The 14,760-nt window shown below is 37.5% G+C and overlaps 1 protein-coding gene across 2 annotated transcripts; it reads right to left on the bottom strand.

Moving 5' to 3' along the window:
* Window positions 1–733: 733 nt before the first annotated feature.
* On the bottom strand, window positions 734–10,958 carry LOC120106542 (ent-kaur-16-ene synthase, chloroplastic-like). Of its 2 annotated transcripts, XM_039119494.1 has the most exons (16): window positions 10,736–10,957; window positions 10,064–10,214; window positions 6,906–6,961; window positions 6,541–6,826; window positions 6,276–6,456; window positions 4,921–5,138; window positions 4,705–4,825; window positions 4,524–4,621; window positions 4,209–4,426; window positions 3,978–4,090; window positions 3,802–3,900; window positions 3,500–3,715; window positions 3,259–3,400; window positions 2,936–3,181; window positions 925–1,239; window positions 734–833 (listed from the first exon to the last, which is right to left on the bottom strand). In XM_039119494.1, exons 2-16 carry the CDS (start codon window positions 10,188–10,190, stop codon window positions 819–821), a joined length of 2,451 nt encoding a protein of 816 aa, XP_038975422.1. In that variant the 5' UTR covers window positions 10,191–10,214; window positions 10,736–10,957; the 3' UTR covers window positions 734–818. The 2 variants fall into 2 exon arrangements, with proteins under 2 accessions (XP_038975422.1, XP_038975423.1); XM_039119495.1 differs by lacking the exons at window positions 734–833; window positions 925–1,239 and adding an exon at window positions 1,248–2,844 and having other exon boundaries at window positions 10,736–10,958.
* Between the last annotated feature and the right edge of the window lie 3,802 nt (window positions 10,959–14,760).

The raw sequence follows: 14,760 nt of genomic DNA, 5'->3' as shown, positions 1-14,760 counted from the left end.
AAGATATGCGTTACGAAACTAGCGTGTCAAGTCCTTTAGCACACATCGACAAGAGGCGATGTCCAACCTAGTGGGATATATTGTTAGCACGCCTCTTAATTCTAGAAGACTTGATGTGGCCACTTATCCCACATCAAGATAAACCTCATTTAAATACTGATTAAATCTAATCAAGAAAGAGGTTATATTGAGTTTATCTTATTTGGTAGTTTTTGTAATGGATGGAAACAATTAGAGATAAATCTTATGGATAAGGATATGGGTCCCTTACCTAGCAGTATAAATAAGCTTGTGGATCCATCACCTAAGGCACTCAAGTCCTGCATAGGTTAGAAGCTCCGGATCTCCTCTTCTCTCTCTCTCCCTCGCATGTCTCTTTCTCTTTCCCTTCTCTCTTGTGTGGGTGCTTAATTAAGGTGGTTTTGGTGCTTAATCTCAAGGGTGCTTAATCAACAATGGCCGGAGGTTAGTAAAAATTTATTTGGTTATTATTATTTCGGGGCATAATATGCTTACATTGTGGTATCAGAGCTGATAAACTGCTCTTCTATGACCTTCATAAAATTCTTTGTCTTATGGCAATCAGGGATCGAACCCCTGATGCCCTTACTGATATGAGACTTAATGAGCATTAAACTTAAGCGATTAGATTGCTTCCACTGCTCATAACTGATGTAGGACTAAACACATGCCCACACGGTCCTCATAAATACTCAAATAGTATAAGATGTAATGCATACTTATAACTTGTGGACTGCAGCTTATTTAATATTCAAGCTTAGATCATCCAGCATCAGGCCAATAATAAACCAATAATATCATGACACCACGTCCTGTTGAAGATCAATAAAATTATATCTACATAAAAGTTCATGTACCTTATCATTTTAGAATACAAGCAAATAAATCTTTTTATCAACTAACCTCTGAAAACTTGTGACCAACTTTAGGCGGTTCGTAAATCACTGCATTCACTGCACTAACCATTTCCGTTGGTGATGTGAATCCATCATTTTTCATATAAAAGAGGTGCAACGTTCTGCTCGTCTTCCAAAATAGGTCCTTGCAAGCTCTTGGAACCACACTTCCCTCATTCTGCAACACTAGTCTCAGCAGTTCTGCTCTGCTAGAGTCAATTATGCTTTGAATCTCCCTAATAGCCTCTTCTTCGGAAATGGAACCGCGACTATGAACAATACGAAGCGTCACACTATTCAACTTCCCTTCTTTGCCTTCCCTCTGCCAAAATACTCATTAGTTTCAAAACAAATTATCAATCCACAACTATAGGCAGAGCTTCATTGCAAGGAACTTAATGTCCACTAATATGGTAGCCTACAATCACCCCTAAGCAATTTATTACATAGAACTAGATAACTACTAAGTGGTTAATATATTAAGTCTGAGGTTAGTCTAACTCTTAGGAGGAAATCCTACTTTATTCCATTTTACCTGCGCTATTTGGCTTGTCCTTGTTATTAAAGAAAAACACCATCAAATTTGTTAAGACATCTTGCCCTTCAAGGGAGGAGGTATTATTTGGTAATATGAAGCATAAGTGGAAACTATTGGGCAGGACAAACTAACAATTGTGGCTATAAGGAGAAAGGTTTTCTATAACTAAAAATATAAATAGTGTTGTCGGAGAATTTTGTTCATTATTATGCTCATCTCCTTACTTTCTCATTATTTCAACAGTTGCTCGATCACTTCGCCTTCATCAAGGTCATTCCTATACTAAACAGTAAGTACACATGTTTTTTCAGATATGTTTGTCCATAACTTCGCCTTCATCAAGGTCATTCCTATATGTTTTTTCAGATATTCCACAGGTTCTAAGAATTTACAGATGTAGATGATTAGACAAGATTCGAAAGGCATTAATGTGTGAAAGTGGTATCCAAAACAATTGGTAAATATGTCTTAGGTTAAATGATTTTATTGCTAGAAACAGGCTAGATACATTCAAGGAATTTGGTGATGGAATACTAAGAGCCATATAGTCTAAAGAAGAAAGTTCTATATCAAAACAAAGTCCAAATTAAAAAATTAAGCACCATTATATATACAAAATCCTTTTTAAGGCCTCGCACGAAGGATGCCAATGAATCTCAGGAAGATGGGTGAACCAAGAATCATCAGTATTAATTTGTATCATTGCACATAAATGTTATGATACTTGGTCCAAAATTTTTAAAGATTTAATTTTGCAAAAAAAATACTTCATAAATGAAATTATTGTTGATATTTGGAGCATAGTACTGTTAACGTTTAGAATGAGCGCTTTTACAGTACAGAGTAAAATAAAATGCACATCCAAAATCTGATGCTGTTAATAAAAAAAAGAATACATATTTTAAATGATCAAAACTTGTTTATTCATAAATAGAAATCCATCAAATATAATCTTCAATAGGAACCTTTTTTTATTTTGCATCTTTGAAATAGCTCCTGAAATAGAAAATCAGACGTATACTGGATGGTACTGGGCATACCCTGCTGAAATAGCTCCTTGAAATAGAAAATCAGAGACATCTATTGGTTAAACATGCATGCAGGGGAATTGAGAAAGGAAAACCAAACAATTTTAAATGGAGGTGGTGTGATGAAATGAGAAAATGAAATCTGTGTCAAAGAACTAAAACATGGATGGGAGATAATAGATAAATAGGAAGGATGAATCCAATAAAAAATACAGGGGAAACAGGCTTGAAGGCTTGCTCGTCTCAAGTACATTATGTACATGAAAATGCTCATGTATGCAAGTTAAGAAGACATGCTGAACGAAGCATAAGCAGTTTGAATCCCTAGATTTGTCATATTTGAAGGTTCTGTATGATGTCCCTGCAGCAATATCTCTCTGGTAATCAGATCATAATATCTTGTCCAATGAAGTATATATTGGACGTAGAAGAAAAAAAATAAAAAATGTTACCTCAAAACTTTGCATGTCATTAATGAGACGCCCGATGATGCCGACTAGTTTGTTTAGATTATGATACTCTGGACCACCAAAGGCATCAACTGAAACCTCCTGTCCAACAAAATAGAGTGTCGAGAAAATCGTGGGTTCTAAAGCAAATGATATGTACCCATTTGCCATATATTCATCCATTGTGGGCACTGTATTGGTCCTTGCCCACTCTGACTCTTTCATCATTGCTTTCACCAATGTAAGCCACTGTCAATTATAAGGCCAAATGTTACAACATCGCTCATAAACTTATCTAAAAATAGACTTGTGAAATCACATCTCACTGTCTCAACAATATGGTCGGTCACGCAACGCTTTTGCAAGGCAGATGCTTTGGCTCCGATTTCGTTAATTGTACTGTAGAGAGCCGAATATAAAATGTTGACTCGTTCAGAGCAAAATTGTTTTTCATGATTTCCATCCCACCTGTTATAGATTTGAGGAAAAGAGCTGGATGATTTATATACCTAATAACTTAGAGCAACCACCAGGGTAACACCAATTGAAAAAGAAAATAAGGCATACTTCTCAACCAATGATATAAAATTTACTAATTCTTCTCTAGATCCTCCATGGTCAAAAAAGTCATCAACGACGACGGTTAGCACGGTATTTTTGGCCCAAGACATACGAGCATCAAAACTTTCAGGGGAGAATATCATAGCCGCAGCTGTGAAATAGCAATATATCTGTTTCTGCCGAGCAAATTCTAGCTGATCCAATCTGTTTTCTTTGACCCAACTGTTCAATTAAAATTATCAACATACATTGAACTAAGAAAAGGAATAGGCTTGTGTTTCACTTAAAAGTGAGGAAAGAATATGTACCTCTCAATATGTTGGAGTTCTTTGCGGTATATAGACTGACATAAATTGAAATCTTCCAGTGCCAGTTCTAACAGATCCTTGTCATCAATGCCAGAAGACCTGATAAATGGTTCAATGCATGAATCATAAGTGCAAACGGAAGACAGGATTTTCTTTCCAGACAAGTTAATACTTACGTATATGATGTTTTGAGAACCTGAAGGTTTTCAACTTTAAAGTTCTCAATATAACTCTTGTGCTCTAGGCGTTCCAAGTTGGCATAGAAGGGAAATTTAAGTGCATAATCCACCTGAGATGACAAGAATTTGAGTTATGAAACTTCCATTGCTATTTCCAGATGTTTAGAAATTTTCTGTCCTGAACATGCAAGTACATTGAGTTTTTATAGGCTCAAATCAAAAACTTGCCTCCTGAGAAAGAACTTGGAGTCCATGCTCTGAATTGGGGGATAATGCCTCTCTCAGAATATTACTTGACAAAGAACCAAGTTTATCGAGAACCTGCTCATTTGGTAAGATTTTGATTTGCGATGCCTTGTATAACTCTAGAACTGTTTTCATATCTTTCAGATGCCCTTGGATTGAATTGAAGAAAAAGCTTGCATCACCAAATTGAGATAAGGCATCTGCATAACACGTCAACATATTATACCAACACTAAAGATAGATAGATACCCCATAGTAACCACAATTCGAAACCCTACAGCTTGAAGCAGAAAGTACCTGACGATATACCAAATCCATTCATACGTAATAGACGAAATGCCATGGCACATGTAGCCATGTCTGCATTGATCTCTTCATCATTATTTAACCAGCATCTGAATGATAGCTGAAGTCAGATTTGTAATGAGAATGGTACTATAAGATGTTTTAACTTCTGAGCATGTTTTAACCTCACTACCTATATATTCTGTCCAAAATGTTCTTTATCTCAAAACTAAAATGTCGAGCGACTCCAAGCCTCTCAATTTTGTCAACCACACAAAGAAGGGTATGAATATCCCTAGGATATGAAGTAGGCACTGTACAGAATCAACCGCAAAAAAGTTACATCTTTTCAAAAGCATGAAATACTAGCAATACAATGTTTTCAAAATGATAAAACAGTGGCACTTACCTGAACTGCCAAACTTCTGTAGAAGCGAACGCAAGTACTCAAGGGCTTTTGCATCGTATATATGGGTCAGTGCAGCAGCCGTTGTGGAAGGTGAATTGAACAGAGATCCATTTTCCCTCTGATATTTCATAACCTCTTGCCAATCTTGTGACTTGCCCAATCCTTCAGCAACATATGCCAGATAGGCTTTCCTGCCCTCAGAACTGTTTTCAGACACTCTGAACGAAAGTACATGAATATTACTATTTAGCAACTACAGGAGACAAAGATGTAATAGTCAAAAAGATGTAGATGTTAAAATGAAAAAATTAAGTAATAAGTAGTGCTATAAATACTAAGAATTTTATAGCATAAGAAATTAGCTATGGCGATACTCCAGTAGAATGTTCTGCTACTTTCTAAAGATTGTTTGATGCAACAAATTAGTAAAATGGTATGTATTATACAAAGGTTATCTGGATTTTTCCACATGATTATTCATTGGGAAAAAAATCCAGAAAGGTGCATGAGGTACTAAGTAGTTTATGACTACTCACAATTTCCATTTGGTATCGATCTAAACCTGTAGGTACCGGTCGGAACCAAGTGGAACTACTCTTACTGCCTGGTACCAAACCAGTATTGCCTGGATTTGGAACTACCATGACTTGGAAGGAGGAAAAAGTATTGAGAGCCTACCTTGGTACGAGGTGCATATGAAGCTGGTAGTGTACTGGTATAGTTTTGTAGACCTTGCCAGTAAGTACCCAAAAAACTAAAAAGTTATTTGATTTCATCATCCCCAACCTAAATCTCCAATTATAATTTTATCTTATTTTGGTTCGCTGGACGAACATAGTTCCAAGTTGTTACTTATTCGATGAATTTTTTGTAATATTTTATTGGTTACCTCCCAGAGATCCTTAATATTTAGTAATGTCCATTGACTCTCAATTTTCATCTTCATCTTTTCACCTTAACATTTGCTAATGTCCTCACTTAACACCTAATTCCATGTTATGCAATTTCTAACCCATCCACTGTTCGCTAAAGTCCAACACCAAGCCATCTGTAAAGCTAAGACTTCCTTTGATGTGATTATGAATTACAACGTCATGCAGGTAGAATTATTTACTCAAACTAATATTGTCCAGTTATATTATTTCAATACTTATAGGACACATGCATATAGCATATGCATATTAACAGTCTTTATAGAGATACAAGATTTTAGATTAACATGATGAACAATGAGATAATCAAATCAGAACGTAGTATGCTATAGTATACATGTCTTGTCATGAGAAGATTGCTTATGAAAAATTGGAAAACATGAAGAGAATCCTAAGATATAGATAACCAAGGGAACCACATACCTTTGCAGCTCTAAATCTCTCATGTGAAACATGACATCTATGTCATTTTGGCTAATAGGAAGATCTAAACCCATATCAATGGCATATCCAAGCATTCCAGGAAATATGATCTCAAAGCCAATAGGAGAATGCAACTTCTCATCCATAGCAGAGGAAAAATAAGATCCAACAAAGTGGAGCCCTGCATTTTCAGGCATAATGTTCTGTTTTAATGCGCATGCAGTAAAAAAAAAATTGCATATGATCTTGTGTTCTTTGAAGATACCCCTTCTGACATGTTCTTCACCAATATTCCATCGCTTTAGTGCAAGTACACAGGCTAATGTAGAAGAGAGAGCATCCTTGACAAGAGAGGGGTGGAGACCATGAATTCCCCAAGAGCCATCAGGATGTTGATTCTTTATTATCCAAGTAAGACACTCTGGGAAGCATGGAGACTGCGGAAATTCTGGCAAGGGGACCATAGCTACCCATGCAGTGTCATAGGAAGAAGATGAAAGATCAACATTAGGTATCTGCTCGCTGATTCTTTTCTTTGATACTTCATCTCCCTATCATTTGATTTGAAGGTTTTAATTCATGCGCAAATGCAGTTATCACATTAACAGGAACACGAAATTGGCATCATACCAGAATTGGAATATTGGCACTTCTGCTCCTCTTCATTAATCCATGACCCATATATGCTGTCAAAAGTAGAACAAAAATCAAGAAGAATATGGAAACTAGTTAGAAGATAGGAAATCAAAGATCAAAATGAAGAGAGCTAAGCCACTGGGAGAAATAGAAAAAGGAAACGAAATATGATTGCTGACTTGCAAACAAATTATTAGCACAAACAATTAATAATATATGGCATAACGCTTGTTACTTTTATCAAGCAATCAAACAAGTATGCTACGTTTTTTAATACTATTGTTGTTTCTGAGTTATCATTCAATCATGACTAGTGTTTCCTCCCCTTTCTTTTCTTTTCGCTTTCTTTTCTTAATAATTTCTTTTGTAAAAAATACAAGTTCTGAGTTTTTTTCTTCATGTTTTTTTTCTGCGTGTAATTTGTTCTGCATTGCCAGGGGGCCTATTTTAATTTAAGCTAAACCTTCCTTCCATGGCCGATCATAGCGAGAGGATGATTGCGTTAGATAAAATCGACAAATAAATGATCCAGCCATCTGTTGAATGGACCTTCGAAATCTGATCATCCGATAGTTATGCATCTTCCAAGTGTTACAGTTGCACAGAAAAGCCACTAAATCTAAAGGGAATGTAATTATGTATAGCAAAGTAAATGGTGCTAACCAACAAACACCTGCTTACGTGTTATGGGGACTTCAACTGAGAAAAGAAGATCCATATTTCCCAGTTGAGATAACAGATAGGCATTTTCCCATAGCCAGGTCCATTTAAACAGCCTGTTTTGATAATTAGAAGGATTTGCTTGGATCTTCCCTATTCTGTTCTCATCATTGGCAGAGTCAAGGGGGTATGAACATAATATAGTCTATACTTTATATAATAGATTCAACTTCCATAAACTTATCATTTAGTCATCATTCAAATGCATAAAGCCCATTCTAGGCTCTCCATTATCATATCAACATTACAAACTCCAAAAGTTACCATTTATTATTAAGTTATATTAAAAAAAAGGAACGGAATGCACCTCCCTTCACTGCTAGAAGGGGGGAAGTGTCTCAAGTGTATCTACTAAGCATCCCAAGTCCTTTTCCCTTATTTTGCAAAGTTGGAAACTTAAAAACATATGAATGGATGCGTATCCTAGAAGTATCTGATGATTATCAGTAGGGCTGCAAATGGGTCAGGTTGACATGTGACCCGACCCAACCCGTTTTGGAAAATCCATGGGACCAGGTTGGATCCTAAAATTGGACCCATTCCATTTTTCAGGTCAGATCTGGGTTTACTGAATTCAGATCTGACCCACCCACTTAAAATTTGGATTAGTTTGGATTTTCAATCCTACGACACGTCCCGACCCAACCCGAATCTGTAAAATTATTTGGGTCTGCGAGCTGCAGTAGTATATTTTATGCTGACAATTGGTATACTAGATATTCTTTCCCATGCTTTTATCACCTTTGTAAGGTCTTGAGAGATGTCTATCTTCTTTGTCCTTGTACAACAAAACTTTGATGATATTTGGTGTCGTGGAACAGTTGAGGAAAATTTTTTTTGCCATGGCTAGAGTCAATGAAAGTAAAAGGGTTAAAATTTCGTGACAACAACATGGCGACAGATTTTATGGTAAATGAGGATATTGGATGCATTTCCGGAGTTGTATGTGGGAGGGAGATTTATGAGGCTGATGCATTTATCCTTGTTGTAGCAGTTTCTACTCTTCAGTCTACTGTAATCAGCAGGTATCACTTAGTTCATATCACCTTCCAGAAAATGTCAATTGCTTCAATCTTAAATTTTTTTTTTTATATGGGATCCCTGGTTGTGTTTCGGTTAGACTACCACCTAGTATTACAAGGTAAACTATCCTCTGAACTCCCAATGTCCTGTTCTTGTAAAGCCTGCAATAAGCCCATAACAATTGCTGTTCATGTGCCATTGTAATGGAACCTCTCTTTATAATACGTCATATATGATAATTTCAGATCTCTGATCAGTGGTTTTCCTGTAGTTCTCGCTACAATCACGGCAAGATTTTCTAAATGTTCTTAGCTTGGATACAATTGATGTACTCTCTCTTAAACTAAGATTTGATAGGAAGGTTTGCAAAATATGATTCTTCTTCTCTTAGGCAGCAGGCATTTTTCAAGTAAAACCAAAGTACTGACTCCAAATACTATTAGGTTGAAATTCCGAAGGAAGCCAATGTTTGCTTTGGTTTTAATGAATCGACTGGATGCACTTTCTTCATCTTGAACTCAATTTATGATGAATACTCGCAAGTTGATACCCTTAAGCTCTACTTATGGTTAAGAAGAGCTGGTGTGTGCCCCATGATTTCACAATCCTAGAGCACAGACTACTTATGGTATGCCAGTGGAGAACTCCTCTCCTCCCGCAAGGCCGGCGGCGCTGGAAAGGGGCCGGGCCGCGGCGGACGCTGGAAGAGGGCGGGCCGTGGCCGGCGACGGCCGCGGGACGCGGGAAGGCGCCCTTCTTCCTCGTCTTCGGCACCTCCCCACCGTGGGGGTGGGAGCGGAGGCACTCCCGGCGGCACGGCTGCGGGAGGAGGCGGGCCGCGGTCGGCAGCGGCCGCAGCTGGCCGTTTTCTTCTCCTTCTTCTTCGCGGGGATGGGAGATCAGGAGGGATGGGGGCATTTTCGGCATCTTATTTTAAAATAAAAGGTGCTCAGGGACCCAGCCAACAAGGACTTTTTGTTATAGAGAAGTCCTCAGAAGGGTGGGGAATTAATTTTGTTTTTTTCCTTGAGAAAAGTGAGGCGGTTATCCCACGCCCAGCGGACCATATGAGAAAATGGTAGTCAATTATCATCATAAGACTGACCTATTAAGATAGATATAAACCAACAGGATTGCTTGATGCAATGATTAATACATCTATAACATACTATATCCTGCCGAATAAAAAGTTACAATAAGAGCTACATGAGGTTCGAGCAAGAAAAAAAATCTCCAATTTACCATACATTTGACACAAATAAGATGAAAACTCAAGAACATATGAAACATAGAATCATAAACTTGCTCATCTTTTTAAATAGCACTACTGCAACCAAGGCTCGGAAAACAAATTGATGTGTCTAGATATCATTTTATTTGACTAAATGGAAACTTGGAACTTTACGTACCTGTGAGACCTTTAGTAGCAACTGCTCTTGTGGAATGCGTGATCCTCAAACTAGGCATATAGATATTTGGATATCCAATGCCACAAACGGAACTATAGACAGAAAGAGAGAGGAACTGCATCGCCATTGAGCTATGGTTTGGAGTGTTTCACTGTGAAAAGGGAAAGACATGCCAAGAAAGATCAAAGGATAAAAACAAATGGGAGAAAAGTCAAACAAAAAAGTAGGAGAAAGAAAGCATAAGTGAATTTGTTTTCCCCTTGGCACCTTGTATAACATAATCCTAGCTCTGCCCCTAATCATGCCATTAAAGTTGGCCATTTTGTCTACTTGATACAGATACAAGAGACATTCAAAACGGATGTTTCTTTGCTTTTAGTTATTTCAAATGTTGTAGATCAAACATGACCCATGCACACCATGCCTATCATGAATCTTAGCTCAACACTCTCTAGATACCTATTTGTGTGTTTGTGTGCCTGGTTGGCCCAATCGCCCTTAAAAGGTGAGAAACTATTTTAAAAGGTGAGAAACTTTGCATACCCTCTTGAGAGCTTGAAACTTGCTCGCATGCCCCTTTATGAGAACCTAATTTGGCTTTAGCAAGGATTCTAATATCTATGAACAATCAAACATAGCGAGAGAGGGGGAAAAATGAAAGAGAAGCATTACCAACGTACGGCGAATGGACGCAGATCAGAGACAGGCACCAAGAAGAACCAAGAGAGAGAACGAAGAAGCTGCGGTGGGGAAGGGAGAAACAACGTAAATAAATAGACGGGAACACTCTCCATGACCGCATCCGAATGCTAGGGCCCAGCTTGTACGAATCCACTGGTAGAAGTCCTCCATATTTTTTGCTAAAGAGAAGTCCTCCATATTGGGCGGAAAAAAATTTATAGAGCTATGCGCAGCTTGTCAAGAACCCACACATCCGCGTTTCCCAAATAGAAGGTCGTCGACATTGGCTTTGCTGAGATTCATTGCTAAATTTTAATTTTATTAAAATTTTTATTTAATTGGTGATTAATTTTCATAACTTTAAGATTTTATTTTTAGTTTTATTGTATTTAATTATTTCTTCTAAACTAGTTATGCTATTGATTTTTTGAATTTGAGTAGGAATCAAATATCTTATCCTATGGCATCCTATTTAAAAGGACATTTGTCTTGTAATATGAGAAAAGAGAGAAGGAAAAAGTGAGAGTAGTCGTTTTTGGTGAGAAGTGAGATAGATCTTTTTATGTGGCTCAATTTTTTAATTAATTTTTTTCCCTTCTAATTATTATTTTCTGCATCTCTTTTCTATTTTTTGTTTATTATTTATTTTAAATCTTGGGTCGGCACGGGCGATCTACTTAACATGTCACACTTTAGGTGCAAAAAAATTTCATTTGTATTTGAAATTAAGGTGGGAGGTGGTTTTCTTTTCCTTGATGGTGAGAATAACAAAACAACTTTTCTGGAGACTTTTCAATGCTTGGAGATTTACCAAATAATATGGTTCTACTTGATTCTTCTACATGGACAGTGGATACAATCATCTACGTCAAGTATCTCAGACAGCACCCATTCATATGATTCTCAGCTTGAGAATCTTCCATCTGGGTGGGCTGTATGTTACCAAAATTTGGCTTGCCTTTAGGGTAAGATCCAAAGAAAATCTTAGCCATTGCCAGCATTCAAGATTTCGAGGTCAACAATTCTCCTCCAGCTTTGTGGTGAGGTCCATTGGTTGTAACAGCAGTTAATTCGTAGAATGAAGACAAAACTATTGGACTAATATTATTCTCTAGCAAGATTTCACTCAAACATTTACTTGGACTATATTCCCCGCGTGCATATAACTTACCAAGCAAAGCTCCGAAAACAATGCAGATAAGTTGATAAAAACACTAAAATCCTAGAGCTGCCATGACTTTAGACACAATCAAATCTTTTCAAACTTGTCGGCCCTGACAAGAAGCGGAGACGTGGATCATGCATGTCCACATGCACCCATCTGAAGTGTAGAACAGCCATCGCTTTTGACAGTCCTATTGGTCAGGCTGTCCTTATGAATCAAGACGTAGGGTGAGTGCTACAATTAGGTCAAGTGATGGTGATTCTGATCTTATCCTGACATGAATTGGCATAGGGCATATGATTTTGACGTCATCTGACCATTTCATGTTGGAACTAAGTCCAAGGCGACCAAAAAGATCGTCGGAAACGGTTAAATTTTGTTGTGAGAAATTAAGTTTTTGGTAAGCCTTTTATTTAGATTCATTTATTTCGTATCCCCGATTCATTCTAGTATTTCATCTGCAAGGACATTTTGTTACGAAGCCAATTGCAGTTGAGTCCATTCAATTTAACAAAATAATAAGAAGATAAGGAATTTTGAAGGCTCAAGGACTAACATGGCTAAAGCTTTCATGACTTACACAATTAATTTTGTTACGGCCCTTGCCCGTTAGATATTCGGAGCTTCTCTTCTGCAGGTTTTACTCTTCAAATGCCGCATACCTATCAGGGAGGAAACTGTGCTGCGAATGGACTAGTGAGACATTTAATAGAGATAGAATCAGACTAGAAAAACGAAATAGACTGAACATGTACAGTGAAATCCTTTTTTTTGGGAAATTATGTGTAAAGTATTTAGATCCTTTTCTAGTAGTTAAATTACTTAAAGTAGCAATTACTTTTTAGAGCCACGGTAGCAAAGATTTCTAAGATTTGTAATATGTCCCTCAGATTGAAGTGCACGTCGCCAATTCCAAGCGCAACAAAATCAACAATGGCTCCAGCAAGAAAGTTACTCAATGGAGACTTCAAAGCTTTCTTTCGTTTCATCACTTGATCCTACACTATAATTGCTGCTTACCTGATTGCCGAGTCTCTTGTCACGTCATTGAACCTCTTTCGTTGCGGTCAAGAACACGAGGCCCTAGATTGTAAAATAGACGGAGCTAAAAAGCATGGCTAACTCTCACGGTAATCCTTTGATTTTTCAAATTGGATGTCTTTTCAAGTTGATTGTTACACCCCAGACTTGGCCGCATTCCTATCAATGAGAAACTGATCAAAGCTCGGGACTTTGAAAGTGCACTAGATTTTTTGATGATTCTTTCAGTTATTGGCATTTTAGATATACAAGTTAGAGTATTTGATTTATGTTGATATATAGTATTTTGAAACTTAAGTTTGCTTTGAATAAATTATTGAATTTTTTTTTTAGAAATTTGCCATTGCTTTGATATGATTCGCAGCCTTGTATGCCTGTACGGTCCGCCGTGCATGCATGCGGCGTCTGTCGCGCTCCGCACTCGAAGCATGACACCACGACCACGCTCTAGCTCGTGATCGATAAACCATAGTAACAAATTTCTGCCCAAGGTAAGGCTCTGATGGCATCATATTTTTGCTTGTGACTAGGCTATCCATAGGATCGCATTCCTGCCTATGATGAGGCTCTCCACACCTTTGACACAATTTATCCTAGTAGTATTTTATACTGAAACTCTAACAACCCCTAAGATCCGGCACTAGAGGATCTATTTGGTCGAAACTCTTTGCGACTGTATGGTTCTTCTAAGCAACTAGAGGATCTATTTGGTCTAAACTTTTGCTCATACACCATGACCCATGGTTCGTGGGTAACATTAGTCAAGGTTCAACTTAGAACATTAATTTTGGAATATTCAAAATCAGCTCAAGTAGCTATCAATCACCAACTTTCCAAATAAATTGAATAGACCAGCAGACAAGTATGCTTTAGAGTTTAGAGTTTAGATTGAAGTGCACATCGTCAAGTCCAAGCGCAACAAAATCAACAATGACTTTCTTTCATTTATCACTTGGTCCTACACTATAATTGCTGCTTACCTTCTTTCGTCACGTCATTGAACCTCTTTCGTTATGGTCAAGAACACGAGGTCCTAGATTCTAAATACACGGAGCTAAAAAGCATGGCTAACGGTAATTCTTCCTTTGATTGTTACACCCCAAACTTGGTCACATTGCTATCAATGAGAAACCGATTAAAGCTGGCAAGTGGAAATTTTGAAGTTTCCACTCTGACTCTTCCCAGGCCAGCTCAATCAAATTGGCAATGGCTGCCACGGCAATTCCTTCTTGTCGCGTATGAAACTTCTGACTGAATGTTCTCCATCCAAGGAAGAAGAAAAGAACTTTCGTTTATTCTATGTAACTGGGAACTTGTGGGCAATGAATTTTTTTTGATCTTGCTGCTAACTTTTTGTAGAAAAAAGTTATTGCATGTGAAAAGAAATCTCTGAGGTGCGAAACATCTTATGCTACTTTTTTCATCATAATTTCTGCAACAATACTCTGAAAAAAAAATATTAGTTAGATGACAGGCATCAGAGAAGTTTTTTTGGATAGGTTTGTAGAAAGGTTCAGTGTGGTTAGGGAATAAATTTGAATAAAGTGAGGGGATAGCTGCCAAATTGTATATGCTTCCAAACCTTGACATAACCAGCTTAGCTTTAGCAGGACTTTGTTGCGGATTGAAGACGAGTGGGATAGAAAGGAAGCATAAGAGTTTAGTAGCTAAAGTGAAGGTCAGGCAGAAGGCTTGGTAACTAAAGGAAGGTCTAATCAACGGTGCTCAGATAGTAGTAGATGTAAGTCCGGATGGAAGTTCAAACATGAGAGTTTGACTTGTCATTATTGTTATAGGCAAATATATATTA

Source organism: Phoenix dactylifera, unplaced genomic scaffold (assembly GCF_009389715.1).
Source record: "Phoenix dactylifera cultivar Barhee BC4 unplaced genomic scaffold, palm_55x_up_171113_PBpolish2nd_filt_p 000561F, whole genome shotgun sequence".
Taxonomy (NCBI): domain Eukaryota; kingdom Viridiplantae; phylum Streptophyta; class Magnoliopsida; order Arecales; family Arecaceae; genus Phoenix; species Phoenix dactylifera.
This window is presented reverse-complemented; position numbering and strand designations above follow the sequence as displayed.

Coding starts and splice junctions, on each gene's coding strand:
- LOC120106542 (XM_039119494.1), bottom strand. CDS start 10,190: ATGGCGATGCAGTTCCTCTCTCTTTCTGTCTATAGTTCCGTTTGTGGC. Junction 6,457..6,540: donor TGAAGAACATGTCAGAAGGG/GTATCTTCAAAG, acceptor CTGAAAATGCAG/GGCTCCACTTTGTTGGATCT. Junction 3,716..3,801: donor GAACTCCAACATATTGAGAG/GTACATATTCTT, acceptor TTAATTGAACAG/TTGGGTCAAAGAAAACAGAT.